The 17,116-nt window shown below is 45.8% G+C and overlaps 1 protein-coding gene across 2 annotated transcripts in view; it reads right to left on the reverse strand.

Annotated features, from left to right (window-relative positions):
• pdlim7 (PDZ and LIM domain 7) overlaps positions 1-12,679 on the reverse strand; it is a 48,563-nt gene extending 35,884 nt beyond the window's left edge. The window contains exons 1-2 of one of the 2 annotated variants that reach the window (XM_061233494.1): positions 12,543-12,679; positions 2,035-2,133 (exon numbers count right to left, since the gene is read on the reverse strand). In XM_061233494.1, coding sequence (XP_061089478.1) covers positions 2,035-2,133; positions 12,543-12,572 — 129 coding nt within the window. In that variant the 5' untranslated portion in view covers positions 12,573-12,679. Of the gene's footprint in view, positions 1-2,034; positions 2,134-5,505; positions 5,665-12,542 lie in introns of those variants that run through there. The other variant, XM_061233495.1, reaches the window with a different exon arrangement.
• Between the last annotated feature and the right edge of the window lie 4,437 nt (positions 12,680-17,116).

Here is a 17,116-nt window from a genome sequence, read left to right on the forward strand (position 1 = left end):
AATGATAAAGAACAGTCAGTCCCAGTGCTAAACTTCATACGATAAACTGTACGCGTATAGTCTGACACTCTTTCACAGTCTGACTGACTCGTTCACGGTCTTAAGACCTGTCCACACCAAGAACTCTAATGATAGCCATAAGTATAAGCATGTGAACATTAACATCGATGAATGATAATGTTCTGTAAATAACCTCTCAGCTATGCTGGCGCCCTGTGAATTTGGGAAAAAAGCGTTTTATTAATCACGCAGCTGAAAAAAGAAATTGTTCCCAAAAATATTGTTTGCCACCACTGTTGTCGTTATAGCTGCGGTGTGGATTCCACCATCCACGTCAGTTATATATGATTCTTGTTTTAAAAGTTGTTCTATTGTTATAGTTATTGTTCTTGGTGTGGATGGGCCTTTACGCTCTCAGTTTTACACTCTTTTTTCAATATAATGCTACAAATTATACCATGACAACACATGACATCACATACGCGACCAGTGGAAGAGGCCCTAAGGGAAGAGTAGGGAAGGAAGCAGTGCAGGCTGGGTAAACATTAGCAGTGTCAGTGAAAGGGCTGGGAGGCGGTGTGCACACACTCTCTGCAGAGCCATTTACTGCTCAGCCTGAAGTGCAAATTGACTCCTATCTCAGCATCAGACACCATGCGGGGCTAGGCCAAACTGGGCCGAACTGGGCCGAATTGGGCCAAACTGAGCCAAAGGCAGACCACCACAACTTTGTCCGGCAGAACCACACGGAGGCGGAAAACAACAGTCGGGGAAAGTTCTGGAAACCGCCCCCTTCCTCTGAAGAGCATTCCGGAACAAAACAAAGCTCAGCCTGTCCTTTTGTGGAGAAGAGCTTCTCCTACGGGGGTAGGGGGGGGTTCAGCACCAGGCTACCCCAGGAATGCGAGCGTAGAGGCGGATTAAAGTACAGGCTGCCGTATGGATCTCGTTAAGCTCGTTACACCCTCCTTCCCTGTTCCTTTTGTTCCCAAGTTTTTGGTGGTTTGCGGTGCCTGTTGTTAAGTATAGAACATCAGAGCGGCCACAGCAGAACCTTAAACAACCTTCCAATGGGGAGAAAAAAAAAAAGAGAAAAAACTTTGCCTGTCTCCAGACACCTTCTCCGCCCACCTTCCTCCCTATGGAAACCGTAGTCATGGAAACAGGCAAATCACAGCAGTGATGACAGCCCCCCCTGTGGCAAGTCTCGGCAGGGGGTCCCCGCTTCACGGGAAGGAATGAGACTGATTCCAGGGTGCAGCCTGACCGGCGGAATCCAGGTTCATGGCACCGGAGGGGGGTGGCGAGGTCGCCCAGGTTACCATCGCCATGACTACGCAAACAGGATGCAAAGGGGGATTGAGCAATCCGCAGTTTCTTTGCAGAGTCACGACCTCTCCTTTTAGGGCGGCCGTTTAATTGGTGCGTAAAGTCCACAAAGGCCTGTTTACACAGCTCGAACACATACTTGGACAGTGCAGGAGCGCAGATTGGCTGCAGGGCCGCTCCTCGCTGCCTAAAATGGTCCGCTCAACAGAGAGGGGCTCATTAGCGCCAGACACACCGCCACTCCTCCACGGCCCCAGCGTAAACACAAACAAACCGCCATCCAGACTCCCTCTGACATGTTCAATGTGCGGCTAATACCAGCTGCAGATGTCCTGTTTTAGGCACAGGGAGCTGCTGGCTGGATGCAGAGATGTACAAAGATCCCTCTTTTCTCTCACACTCACGCCATCTCATCACACCACCATTCACGGCACGACACGACAGGACACGACAGAGGGGAGGGGTGTGGGACAGGAGGACACGACAGAGGGGAGGGGGGTGGGACAGGAGGACAGGACAGAGGGGAGGGGAGTGGGACAGGAGAGGACACGACAGAGGGGAGGGGGGTGGGACAGGAGGACAGGACAGAGGGGAGGGGGTGGGACAGGAGGACAGGACAGAGGGGAGGGGAGTGGGACAGGAGAGGACAGGACAGAGGGGAGGGGGGTGGGTCAGGCGGTCAGCTCAGGGTGAGGAGTCTCTTACCCGGGACACAGTGAGGGGCATGCTGAAGTCTTTGCCCCCCTGCAGCCGGAAGCCCCAGGGCGCCGGCCCACTCAGGGTGATGGAGTAAGTGCTCATTGTCTGATTGGACACAACAGGAGAGAAGGAGGCAGGGAAAACAAAGATTAATAAATGACACAGTACAACTGTATTAACATTTCATCCCTTTAGCCCCAGCTGTAATCTGGAGGGACACTGAAAATACAAGTGTTTCAGATTTAAACAGATTTAAACAGCATGAGGACACGAAAAGGGCTAGACTAGTCAACTTGTGCAGCGAGTAACAATGTGGGAAAGAGCTAATGGAATGGATTAGCCTTTAGTCTGGCAGCATAACATTCAAAACACATTTAAATATCTAGTCAGATAATTCAGACAGTAACACTACAGGCCTAGAAATAGGTGTAGGATGTTGGGGGCAGGTAAAAAGGGACTTAACCCTCTGAAGAGGAGGTTTTGGAATGCTTTTGAGTTCTAGAACTCCACTGCTGTCAATTACCAGTAATTGTTTGACCAGCATTAGAATGTTCAGTGAAGAACATTCCAATCGCACTGATCTTACACCCTAAAGGGTTAAAAGCAGTTCTGGAAAACTTTGTGAGTACATTGTGCTCCCCCCATTGTCTAGCTCACTCCTACTCCCTTGGGCAGGAACTGCTCCCCGACATCCAGCTCTGACCTATCAGGATTCAGAACCCCTCTAAATCGGGGAGCCACAGCGCGTGCCATTGGCCGAAACGACCGCCTGGCCTGCCTCGGCATTCCACGAACCCCGCCCTGCTAGAGCCGGGCGCATCGTTAGCCTGCGCCAGGCCTCCCGGGCCCCTCGGAGACGCTCCGGACAGCGGGGTTTTGTTGGAGAAGTCTGTCGGCTTCTCGGTCGAGCTGTAATTACCGGGAGCGCTGCCGTTCCGAGCCACGCGGACAGATGAGGGGCCGCACAAACTGCCCTCTGCAATTACCAGCAGCCTTTCCCATTTTAACCCCATTAACCCAACCCCAGCTCCAATTTACAGCGCTTAACTGTGTGTGTGTGTGTGTGTGTGTGTGTGTGTGTGTGTGTGTGTGTCTTTCTCTGTCAGGATGCAGACCAGCACACACACTCTCCTCAGAAAATGAATGAGGTCACGTCATGGCTCCTACCCTCCACAGAGCAGCAGTTAAGCTCACACACAGACGTGAGAGGAGGTCACTGCGCGGGTCGACCGTAGACTGGAGGAAAATACGGACCTAGCGTCTGTGACGTCACCCATCGATTTTCCATGGGCTTGTGAAAAGTTTTCACCAGACCTGGGTCAAATGCGTAATCGTTTTGGATTCAAGTACCTTTGTACGCTTTACTGAGCTTGCTTGGCAGTATCACAACCTATGAACTTCTCTCAAAAAGCGCAAAACCTTTTTTTGGTTCCTTGGATGGCTCAATTGCATTGCACCAGGCAAGATCAGTCAAGCACAGAAAAGCATTTGAATCCAAAACAAATATGCATTTCAACCAGGTCTGGTTTTGAAGAAGTGAAGTTGAGTGCCACCATGATTTCATCACCATGACCCTTATATCGGCCGGGTCTGGGTCGTGAGGTACAGTCATTCAGCAGTGATGCAAACTGTCCCCGATTCATCCGCAAGATGGTACAGAATTGTCCAAATAACACAATAACTTAAAACGGCACATAGAGAGACAAAGAAAAAAGCCACCATTACACATACATTTTCTTATGGTATCATTACCATTGGGGGGACAAGCCTGTAACGTAGTGGTTAAGGCACATAACTTGGCACATAACTGTGGTTCAATCCCACGATAAAAGCGTCAGCCAAATGACATGTAATATAAACAATAATGTAATTTAATGACTTACATTGAAACCAATCCACACGCTAGAATAGCTTAACAGGATGCTTATCATGGGGGTATTTAAAGCAGCTTAGTCCAAAATAAATCCTATATCAGGGCATGAAAATAGCACCAACCACCAACCAAATGCTGGTAAGACGGTCTACTCTAGCAGCCAATTTGAAAGGAAACCAACCAGGTTGTGTCATAATATCAAAGGTAATACTGCTGATAAAATGCTGAGAATGGTGGGTGATTTGCAGAATCCAGAAGCAATTCTGGCCAGTGGGTGAAAAAGTTAGGCTAATTGCCCGGATACGTAATGAAAAAGCAAGCATACACCCACACTTATTCAAACAGCTGCAAAGGAACTGGGATAGAAACGTATTTAGAGCACGACACCCAAGGCCTACCCAGACCCCACAGAAGATGATACAGACGTGGCACACTGCATTGCAACACATGCACAATTTCAACACAAGGAAGACCTCTCAGTGCCCTCCCACACTGACAACAAAATGGCTGCCGACGGTATCTGCAGTGTGAACCGATCAGAACCCACACACGGGGTCACAGAGAATCAGCCAATCAGAGCTCAACAGCACTGGCACCCCCCCCAATGACAGCGCAACTGCACTCACATCACCCGAACAGACCTCGAACTCATTACACCCATGGATGCCAAGGGAAAGGCACAACATCTGAACGTTGCACACATTAAAGCTCAATCGTACGGGTTCCCATTAACAACAGCACACACAATTGTGTATATTTGAAGTACATTTCAATTCCATATGGCATTTTATTCCATAATGCTACATACTCAGTGACCACTTCAAGGCATTTATTCATTTGGGACTTAGGCTATTTTGTAAAGACTTATTTATCTTCTACTGCTGTAGTCCACCCACATCAAGTTTCCATGTGTTGTGTTCAGAGATGCTCTCCTGCACTGTTGTAACACACGGTTATTGGAGTTACTGTAGTGTTCCTGTCAGCTTGAACCAGTCTGGCTATTCTCCTCTGACCTCTCTCTCATTAGCAAAGTGTTTTCACCCACAGAACTGCTGCTCACTGGATATTTCCATTCTCGGTTTCGAGACTGTTGTGTATGAAAATGCCAGGAGATCAGTTCCTGAGATACAAAAACCGGCTCATCTGGGACCAACAAAATCACTTTGATCACCTTTCTAATGTCTGGTCTGAACAACAACTGAACCTTTTGACCATGTCTGCATGCTTTTACTGCCGCATGATTGTCCGATTATATATTTGCATTAATGCGCTGGTCTACAGGTCTACCTAATAAAGTGGTCACTGAGTGTATACATACATACACACACTTCGCCCCTCACACACACTATCCAACATAGATTACATTTTTATACATGCACAAATCGCCCATATAGGCTATTGCAAACGCAGAACACGTGCTTACATTTAACAAACATATGTCTAAACGATAACACATAATATTTCATATTTTTTTTCAATACACATTCATATTCAAGTGCCATTAAGGAAAGTGTTTTTGAGAAGAAGCTGAGCTGACAGCCCGAGCTCATGAATTACAGCCGTTCCCCCGTTCCCCAGCACTGTGGGCTATCAGTAACACCTACCTCCCTCTCACCCTGCGATGTGCTGTAACCCAAGCCCTGAGCGCACTGAGCCTGCCGTTCCCTCGCTCCCTCTCTCCCTCCCTCTCCCCCGGTGACACCCGCCAGCGCTCCCTCTCTCCGCTCTCCTCAGAGGCCAAATAAGGAATGTAAGACTACACCAAACTATTTCAGCCCAGCACCCCCAGTGAGTCACGACCCGGCAGGAGAGGGAGGGGGGGTGAGAGAGAGAGAGAGAGGGAGAGAGAGTGTGTGTGTGAGAGAGAGAGAGTGTGAAGGGAGAGAGTGTGAGAGAGAGAGAGTGTGAAGGGAGAGTATGAAGGGAGAGAGTGTGAGAGTGTAAGAGTGTGAGGGGAGAGTGTGAAGGGGGAGTGTGAAGGGGGAGAGAGTGAGTTAGAGAGAGTGTAAGTGGGTGAAGGGGAGAGACAGAGAGTGAAGGGAGAGAGTGTGAAGGGAAGAGTGAGTGAGAGTGCAGCGGGAAGAGAGAGGAGTGAAAGAGAGAAGGGAAGAGGCAGAGGGAAACAAAGTGGGGGATAGAAAGAGAGGGAAGAAGGAAACAGAGAAGGGGGAGATAGAGAGAGTGAGAGAGAGAGTGAATTGGGAGGGGGAGAGAGAGGGAAGGGGAGAGGCAGAGAGAAATAAAGTGTGGGAGGGAGAGAGAGAGGGAGGAGGGAAACAGAGAGAGAGATAGGGGATGAGGAAGATAGAGAGACAGAGAAGGAAAGAGGGTGAAAGAAAGACGACAATGGTCCAGGAAGGGGGGGGGGGGGGGAGAGACAGGGATGGACACAAAGGAGAAGGTTGGGAGAGAGAGAGAGAGAGAGAGAGAGAGAGAGAAGAGAGAGAGAGAGAGAGAGAGAGATTGCAGAGGGAAAGGGAGAATGAGAGGTCTGGGGAAAGGTGGAGGCCCAGGAGGGTGGTGAGGACAGTGAGAGCGGTCGGGGGAAAGGAGGAGGGTGGAGGGGGCAGAAGGAGGAGGGAGGGCGCTGCCGTGACTCCCTGGCTGGGAGAGAACGGGTGGAGCGGGAGAAGTCAGCATTCTTTTCAGACAGAATCACGAGCGCGTCGGCATAATACAGCAAACCCACCAATTATGGGATGCAACATACCAAGGGCCTTAAAAACCCAGTCTTACAATTTCCTCTCTTTTCATCCACGATTGCAGGCTCTCTCAGTAATAAGTTCCTTACGCATTAGGCTCCACGCTGGCCTGCGGTCTGGATTCAAAGCTCCTGACCCTGGTCACCTGACTAACATCACCAGGGCCCAAACGGGCCCTCTCTGCTTATGCCTCCCAAAATAAAAGCTCAAATGTGACCTCAGGGCCTGACGGGTACAGAGGCCGGTCGTCAGGGCAGAACACGGTGATTGAAGCCAGCACAGCTGACTCCCGCGGTTACTCAAGCATAAAAGGCGATGTCAGAAGACAACCAGACTACAATTAGACGGACGCACCACATAAGAAAGACTACAAACAGCCTCCCTTACCCATTTCAGGTATGAGGTCACAAATGTGATTCGAATGTTCTTAACTGAACGTTCTAATGCTGACGTAACGATCGTTGCTGGCGATTTGACGCTATAGAGTTCTAGATTTGGAATTTTGAAAAGCAAAAAGACCAAAATACCTACTCTTCAAAGGGTTAACATACTCTCAATGCCTTCACACTGGAGTGACCACTGCAGCCTCGTGAAATCAGTACACGTTCTCAAGGGTCCCATAGCAGTTGGCAGAAACATTCCCAGTGAAAAACCAAGGGCCATTGTTTCTGAACGTTGTTTTCCTGTAACAGGCTGAAACGCTGGCCTCAGACTCGGCGAGAAGCTTCTGGAACCCTACGCTCCTACGCGCTCTTCCTGGCCTTGTTTGAAAGGAATCCCTTCACTCAAGGACAATGAAGTATTCCAACCTAATCTAATCTAATCGAAGCGCAAACGGAACCGCAGGTTTCCGAAGCCAACGGAAGACTGAAGGCTCTCTAAGGAACCCAGGTGGGCAGGGTTGCCAGGAAAGGTGCCTGAAACCCCCCATAAAAGTTGAGGAGCACAATGGCACAAGTACCATAACCAGTTGCATACAGCCAAGAGAGCTCATCTTCATAACCACCATGCATTGCAAGTTATTATTCCTTTATTTAAACAGGTGGTCTCAAGAGACCCGTTTCCCTACTGATATAAATTTTAAAAAATCAACAGACAAAGATATATCGCTTTACCTATACATTATATCTTTATATCTCACGCATAACCCAGAACGTCAAGCACAGACAGACAAAGTCAAGAAAATGTAATTAAACACGTAAAAAGTATCGCTAAGAAATTAAACGTCAGGTCAGAAAGGTCCAAAAGTGATTTTCTACCCGTAACCAAGCCGAAGACACAGCCCGATTTGGAGTGAATAACCGCAGACCTGGCGACCCCTGGGTTCGGCCCACGAGCGCGGAGGAAACGGCGAAGCGCGCGCTGAGCAGAACGCGGACCTGGACTTCCTGTGGGGACGCTCCCGCGGACGCGCCGATGAAAAGCAGGAAACGGGGTGTGAGGAGTGTGAACAGAGCGCTGTTTGACCCACCCCCCAACCCACCGCACCACACGTTTTTACATTCAAATCATGACCTACGCAGTACAAAATATCTCACATTCACAAACACTGAACCACAAAAACAGTACGGTGTAGGCAACGGAGAGACAGCTAGCGGCTAAAGCCTGAGCAGAAGTTCGGAAATTGGAGAGTTGGAGTCTGACTGACAGTGTTGCTTGCAGCTGGATGTGGCTGGACTGCAGACTCTGGGAATGTATGAATAAATAAGCCATATTTTTTTTTAGTACATGACAATTTTAATCGTGAATCTAACAGGAGCACTTTGAACTCCCACAACGACACGGCTGCAGTCAGATTAAGATGAGCTATAATGGGCTGAAAACAGGGAATCGGTGCAGTGTTAAACCGCAGTTAACCCCAGCGAGTAGCTCGTCATGGTTACGCAGAGAGCAGAGGAATTAAGTGCCAATAGAGGTGTGATGCAGGAGGACTCGTTATGCATGAGGTAATGTGGAAGAAGGTGGCAATCAGCGAGGGCAGGAGTTTTTCCCCAGTCACTGGCCATAGTTGCTGCTGCATCCCAAAACTGACCAGTCAATTTCACCGTTTTACCAAACAACAAGATATATACAACAGAGCCAGACCTCCACGTGATGGGTGGTTAGCTGCCAAAGGGGCTGGTAAGTTTGTCTACTCTACCAGATAAAAATTTACCAGCATTAGGCTGGTGGCTGGTGTTCAATTTCCCACCCTGAAACCCAGCGCTATGAAATGCGCTTAGGCCAGGGCCGGCCGCTGGAGCCAGACTGCATATTCCTGCTCAGTGTGTGTGTGTGTGTGTGTGTGTGTGTGTGTGTGTGTGCAAAAACAAGCAGACAGCCCCCGCAGTTCCAGCTCTCCCTCATGTGCGTAGCGGAGGGTGTGAGGAATTCAATCAGCCCGGCTCTTTAGTCACACCCTGTGAAGATGAACCCTGCCTTTCAAAAACACAAACATGGATCTGTCCCACACATTCCACTCATGCCTCTGACCGACTGGGCATTCGGCAGCTGAAAGTACACAAGGCTCACCACTAGGGGGTGCACAGCCCAACAGCAGGGGGTGCGCCAGTCAACAGCAGGGGCACACAGCGCAACACTACAGGAGCTTTTTTTTATCCTTTAATGTTTACCTGTGAAAACGCGGCCAGTTTCACCCAAAACTAAAGCTGAAAATGGTCTTCAGTGCATGTGAATTCCACCCACATCCGCTTATTACAAAACTACCACTCTGGATCTCAAGCTCTAAACAGTAATTTGCCATTCGTATGCCTTAACACGGTTCAAGATGAGAAAATACAGAGGAATTTCCACTGAGTGAGATCCATAATCAGCTTGCCTTCACATAAAAGGCACGGTTTCCACCACCTCTCCATGACCCATCTTATTTTTCTAGCTCTGGTTGTCATTATTATGCAACGGAGAGATCTAAAGTGCAACCGTATCCCTCTTCAAAATGCACTCGGTAGTAATGCACAGTAAAAATAATATGACTCCATTTAATTAAAGGCAGTAGCATTTTGCCCTTCCCCACAAATCCCTTTTTGAAGCCATCATAAGATATACACTGGAAACTAATGATATCAGCAACATTTCCATGGGGCCAGAATCACACATAGGTGATCTCATTATCTGAAGGTCACACTCTTCCAAATTCAATTCCATACGTACGAGTGGGCCGGACAGGAGACTTTCAGCAGCCTCTCAGCCTACACGCGTTTCAGCCGCTCAGCCCACACACGTTTCAGCCTCTCAGCCTACACGCGTTTCAGCCGCTCAGCCCACACACACGTTTCAGCCTCTCAGCCTACACGCGTTTCAGCCGCTCAGCCTACACGCGTTTCAGCCGCTCAGCCCACACGCGTTTCAGCCGCTCAGCCCACACGCGTTTCAGCCGCTCAGCCCACACACACGTTTCAGCCGCTCAGCCTACACACGTTTCAGCCTCTCAGCCTACACACGTTTCAGCCTCTCAGCCCACACACGTTTCAGCCTCTCAGCCCACACACGTTTCAGCCTCTCAGCCCACACACGTTTCAGCCTCTCAGCCCACACACGTTTCAGCCTCTCAGCCCACACACGTTTCAGCCTCTCAGCCCACACACGTTTCAGCCTCTCAGCCTACACACGTTTCAGCCTCTCAGCCTACACACGTTTCAGCCGCTCAGCCCACACACACGTTTCAGCTGCTCAGCCTACACACGTTTCAGCCGCTCAGCAGAAAGGTAAAGGGGCTCCAGTTATTATTTCAGACTGGGGAAAGTTCAAACATACATCGCTCAAATGGATAGCACTTCACGGGGGTATATATATATATATACACACACATTTTTTTTTTTTTTTAAAGGCTTAAACTTAAACTTTCACACTTCAATGACAGTTTGCCACAACGTCCCACATTTAGGCTACCGCATTTCTCTGTGTGCTTAAGCCAGACCGACCCCCTTCATGAAAACAGGCAGCTCAGCAATTTCATCCCTTTTCACAATGACATAAATATACTTGTAGAACGCAAGCAGGGCCTGTCCGTGAGCAAGTCTTAGCACGTTTGTAGCCTGCAGCCGACTGCAAGCCATTCCAGAGAGAGAGAGAGAGAGAGAGAGAGAGAGAGAGAGAGAGAGAGAGAGAGAGAGAGAGAGAGAGAGAGAGAGAGAGAGAGAGAGAGAGAGAGAGAGAGAGAGAGAGAGAGAGAGAGAGAGAGAGAGAGAGAGAGAGAGAGAGAGAGAGAGAGAGAGAGAGAGAGAGAGAGCGAGAGAGCGAGAGAGCGAGAGAGAGCGAACAATCACACAGACGAGCACGCACGCACAAACAATGCAGCACTCCACACCTACTATGAAACAACACGCCTGCATTGGTTACATAAACGCTTAGAAAATGGCCTCCTCAGATAAAGAACTTTGATTGGTAGCATGTAGCCACCAGTAGAGGTGACAGCTCTGCAGAGCTACCTGTGATTCTGGATTAATCAACGCTGACGGAAAAGAATGGCATTCCGAGACTAATGCCCGTGTCTGTGAAAGCGTCATCCGTGCTGGACTCCTCTTCCTGCCGATGTTTTATTTTATTCACCTTATCCTTAAAATGCAGTTATGCGACTCTCATTGTGGTTTCTGACATTTGCAGTGCTCTCAAGATGAATCTTTTTATGACTGACATTTCAGGGTACAGGCAATTGCAGAAAAGTTTCCCAAACTGTCAATGGAAGGAGAGTTTTCTAAAATAGCTACCTTGGTTACATTACCATCCAATTAAGTGTTATTCAGTTGAGCCCATTACATCTTAAAGGAAAGTAAAAAGATGGTACTGCCATTAACCATCACATTAACAATAACCAATTATAACATATTGGCCTAGATCTGCCAGAAACGTTTAAAAAAAGAATCAGACCATTGCTCGCAGGCATTTGTACTGAATCTGACTTCCTGTGCAAGAACACCAATTAGCCTAAATTTAGGCTAAATCGCCCCATACTGTCCAGATCTACGAAACTGCACCAACAGGCTAATCGCAATCTGATAAAGCGCAAATTCTACATTAAAATACGAATTAAAAATATTTCTGCTGCCAATTTGCTTTAACACTTGATTATGTTATTTATTGTACAACAATCCAAAAATAACTCTCATGACCCGATGTAATCGCGAAAGTAGTCGATTAAAAAAAAACTGATTATTCAGATTGTGACAGACATCTCTAATGTGGTCGTCCGCACAACAACAACAATACCATCGCTGAATCAAAATCAAAGGAGAAATACTGCAGACGTATAAAGTAGAGGGAGAGTGGTGACATAACAGAAGAAAACTCGCACCATTTTACGTGGTGCAACTTCCAAAGTTTAGGTGTAAACTGCAACCTGGCTCACTACAGTATCAGTTACAGTACACCAACCACTATAGACCAGTCAAATCAACCGAGAGACAAATACTTATTTAGTCGTGAAAACACAGAATGAGGGCTTACAAAACCGGGTCAGTACGGTCTTTTTCTTTTTTTCTTTTTTTTATCAAACCGCACAATAGCTGCGTTATCAAGGTCACCAGGTAGCTAAACCTACCAAACACTAATATGGAGTCATCTCCATCAGAAAATACTTTAATGAACTACACACGGAGTGACTGACTAGTTTAATAATGATGACCATATCCTGGCAAATGCACAACTTACAAACCTCTCAAGACAATACCTCAGTCATGCCAGTGTGGAATGCGCAAACTTGCCGATCTGATATCTTAACGTTACTCAATCTATGTGTAACGATAATGGCTAAAGTTATTTTATCGCAAATTAATTCCTCAATCATATCATCATATATGACTAATGTTAGCTTATACAATGGACCTTTTAGATGCGTCTGGGCTGTGAAGCTAGGCTAGTTAGCTAGCAAGCTTACTGTTTTAAAACTACATGAAACTATTAACTTGTGGAGGTTGAAAGGCCATTTATTCTGTTCAAATTACCTCCTGTTCTTCCGTCTGTTCGGTAGACATCGTGGCGCCTTTTTTTCCTTCAAAAAATAAATAAATGAAAGTCTGCTCGCTATGAATTAACTTTTCCTTGCGCGTCTGTCCAACTGTAACCCTGAGCAGCCGTGAACTCGCCCTCTTTTTTCGTTTTATTAGGGTTCCACGTTGACGTCACCGTGTCACGTGGGACATCCACACCGGGCGACAAACTGCGAGCCACAGCATTCTTCTATTGCCTGCAGCAGAGACCTTAAATTTAGAAATAATAACCATGGAGTCCAAAACAATCCGGAGAATGCTCTATTATACCTTCTGGGATATGCAGGGTTCTGTTCGTTACTTTCTCTATTCGAATGGAAATGTAGATATAAGAGGTGTCTGATATGTCTAGGAAAATTCCATTAGTTTTACTATTCATATAATTTGCATCAGTAGCCCTTTTTTTTGTTTGCATTTTGGGCCCAACCTGGGGTCACAATGGCACATGATATTCAGTCACAGCAAAGGATCTTTTATTACCGGCACTTGTGTTATGTGTTTTCCTTTCACTGAAAAACATACATATCCATCATGTCCTGTGCAATGTCTTATATTCAGTTTAGCCAGTGGCTAGTTTGTATTGGTAGTCCCATAGCACCATCAAATTACTAGCCGTGCATAACACAGCTTATAAAACCTGATATTAAATAACAAGGTTTATGACACAAAATGAACTCATACCAAAATCATAAGAATATCCTTAAAAAACCATAAGCTTAAAAAAGCATAAGAAGCATAATTTACACCTGCATATAAATGACAAAGATCTGTTGTTAAATTACAGCCTGTCATGATCTGCCATGCAACAACAACCCCTAGCATCCTCTTCAGATATACCAACTCCCACACGTCTTTTTATTTCAGTCTGTTCTTTACCACAGCTGAGGACCCGACAGGTGAATATGTAATATATAAAGGTCAAGGCCATTATTCATCACACATACATTATGCCAGCCCAGGAACCTTTTATTCCCTTTGGCCGACTGGATGACTCATTCAAACCTTGGCACGACGATCAAAAACGTTCGTGAGCGCATCAGGCTGAGCCTGACAAAATGGTGGAGTGGATGACTCTGAGGTGGGGAAGGGGGAGGGGGAGGGAGTGATCTCACAGACTGAGTGTGATAAAACGGTCCTCATGACCAATTTCCGCCAGCCGTTTCTGTGTCATAGTCTGGATTGCTGTGGGATTGATTGCTGGAGCAGCAGCCAGCAATCAAGAGGAGATATTACTGATACAAGAGCTATTCCAGGAGGTTGGTGCTGATCTAAAAAGCTTTTCAGACCAAGTGGATCCAGATAATGAAACCTGAGTGAATGGTCAATCTGTGCTATCAGAAAGGCTGAAGTGTTTTAGAACACATGCCAAGTGGTAGCCCATAAGATTATGTTATGGTACGGGGCACACAAATCTCTCATCAGCTGTCAATTGTAGACATTTCATCAAATGTAAAATTGCCTCTGTTCATCAGAGCTTATTCTAACATTCCTCCATTTTGCTGTAATTGTCCTGTTAGTCCAATTTGTTTTATATGGCAGGGATTTCATGAGACACATGCTCCTGCAACTGTTCACTGAGAGGAGTGTGCTTCTTTGACTGCAGGACAAATCGTGGCTAATGTAGGTTTAAGAAGAACATGAACAAACAAGCGAATGTCATCAGCAGCATTCACCATCTAGCTGTCATGAAGGGAAGGTTGATTGATCTTCAGGCATATGTGTGTGTGGTTACCAGACTTGGGTCACATATATACTCAGTGAGCACTTTATTAGGTTTTTTTTCTTATGCTGCTGTAGCCTATCAACTTGACATATTTTGTGTGTTCAGGGATGCTGTTCTGCATACCACTGTTGTAATGTGTAGTTATTTGCATTACTGTCACCTTCCTGTCAGCTTCAACCAGTCTGAACCTTCTCCTCTGACCTCTCTCATTAAAAATGCATTTTTAGTCGGAACAACAGCTGAACCTCTTGAGCAAGTCTGCATACTTTTATGCATTTACTTACTGCCACATGATTGGCTGATTAAATATTTGCATTAACAAGCTGGTACAGGTCTACCTAACAGATTGCTCACCGAGTGTATGTATTTGGAAACAAATGTAATTCCTTCAGTTGCTGGTAACACTTAAAAGTACTCCCACAGATCCTGCAAAATTGTATGTTTTTTAATTGTCTGCAATCTGCAGGATTTTTTCTGGTGTCTCATTATAAAAGCATTTCAAGTAATTGTCTGAAATAAAAGCTATTATTCCATGTTACGCTGATTACGCCCATTTACTGTGCAAACCATAGCACCAGTGCTGTAGGACTGTAAAAGTTGTTAGTAACCCTTTTGTGTTTTTCTTTTCAGACAGACTTTTTTTAATGAAGACTTTGTGGGAGAAAGTGACTGGGACCTCTTTGGAAACCGGTTGCTGCATGAAGCTATACATTGGCATTAACGATGGGGACTCTTGGGCCTTAGGGGGTGATGTCAGCTTGATAAAGACATTTGGCAAAGACCTGACTCATGGTTAGTCAGAGACCACAGTATTTACTGTAAAATAATAATCATAAATTTGATCCTGGAATAATAAAAGCACGATTTGAACTTAAGTAAGTATAAACATGAGACCTTTAAAACACTTCCTCTTATGTAATACCAGAAACTTGATATAATGAATCTGTCATCTGATTTTCAAGCTTGGCTCCCACCACTACTGCGCCTAATATTTAAAATATCGGACTCCAGTACATATATATATAGATATAGTGCGCCCTTGTGCATAAAAGAACTTACAAAGATAAGAATACATAATTAAGAGAACTGTTCATGAGTCCTCTTAGCCTCATCATTTACCCACAGCCCAGTCAGTCTTTACCCAGGGGGTATCCAGTACTGCATCAAGCCTAGACCTGAATACCTCAAGGGTCTCTGCCTGTGCTTCATATCCTGAAAAGAACCTGCATTACACATCAACAATGCTCCTGAAATCAGCCAGATATGTGTGATTCACGTTTATGTGTGATTCATGTTACACCTATGTATTATGCTGACTGACCTCAACATGAGTAGCTCAGGTTTTCAACCCCCGCACGTGCGAGTGCACACATGCACACACATGCATGCACGTATGCATGCACACATGCACACACACACACAAACACACACACACACACACACACACACACACACACACACACACACACACACACACACACATTCCATTAAAGAGCACAGGGTTGCACCAGGCCCAAGCCCACACAAGGATGAGACCACACTGCAAATACATGGAGGATTTCTCCAAACACTGTCCTTTCTAATGATGCCATTACCCAGAAAGCTGTAATAACTGGTACTTTTTAGATCAGACCATCTCATAAAAAGGTAGCATGGAAGGTTCTTGGACCTTTTTACTACATGTACGTCCTGGTCTGTGTCTAAGAAATACTTTTCAGAGTTGTTTGCCTCATCTGCCAAGACTTCTCACAGAAATTGTTCATGCCAGTTGCCCATATAAGGATATTGTAGATCCCAACAGCTGGGAAGCTTGTTGCTTGTTAGTGTTGAGTAGGAACATATTGTTATGTTTCTGGATAATCCAAAATCTTTTTATCTAAAACGTTCATTAAATAATTGGCTTTTAGCCCGAAGAAACATAAGGCGTCAACATCAGTACCACACCTTTTGGTGTGAAGGAGAACTGTTATCTGCTTCGCGGAGTAAATGCCCCCCGCGCCACTCGGTCCAGTCACTTTAGCTAGAGCCGTGTGCTTTTGTGTCCATCTGCTGGCCAAAATTAGTACTGCAACATAGAGCATGGGGCAAGAATGGTTTCATGTCGGCGGCCGATAAACCGGATTGATTGTTGGTCGAACCAAAAATCAATGTATAAATGCAATAACATATAACATCGCCTATTGACACAAATATGTACGTAATGTCTTATTTCCTATAAAAATGCAGGAACAGTAGCTCATAATCGTGAATCAATTTTTGCTCATTTGAATTTGTAGAGTTGCGCCCACTGTGTTAAATGTATGTTCAATTTGAATACGCATATTTTGTATAAGTGTAATGATGTTTTCAACATCGGTATGTACTGCAAATTTGTACAAAACAAAGCATAGAGAAAATAGCCTACACATTGATCACAGTCCACAGTACAGCTTAGTGCTGAGTGTAGAAGTTTGTTCTTAGGTGGTTTCAGACTTTATTTCCTCAAAGGAGTGTGACATTATTATTATTTTTCCATAGGTGGAGCGCCCACTTCCATCCTCGTTACACTTACATTCAAAATCGGAAACTAGTCTTCAAATATCGCCTGTACACGCATTACCTTGAAAATGAATATATTGTAGAAATATGAGTTTGTATTTTTTATTTTATTTAGGCCGTAACACGGTAAACTAAAGTTAAAATATGCGAGAGCAAGCTCGAACTATAAAAAGAGGGCGTGCTTGAGAAAAAAACACGCCTGCTAGCCGAACGTGGCCAATAAATGTGCTCATATTGCTCACGTGTTTAATGTTGAACTTCCGTTCAG

Source organism: Conger conger, chromosome 3, assembly GCF_963514075.1.
Source record: "Conger conger chromosome 3, fConCon1.1, whole genome shotgun sequence".
In the NCBI taxonomy this organism is placed as follows: domain Eukaryota; kingdom Metazoa; phylum Chordata; class Actinopteri; order Anguilliformes; family Congridae; genus Conger; species Conger conger.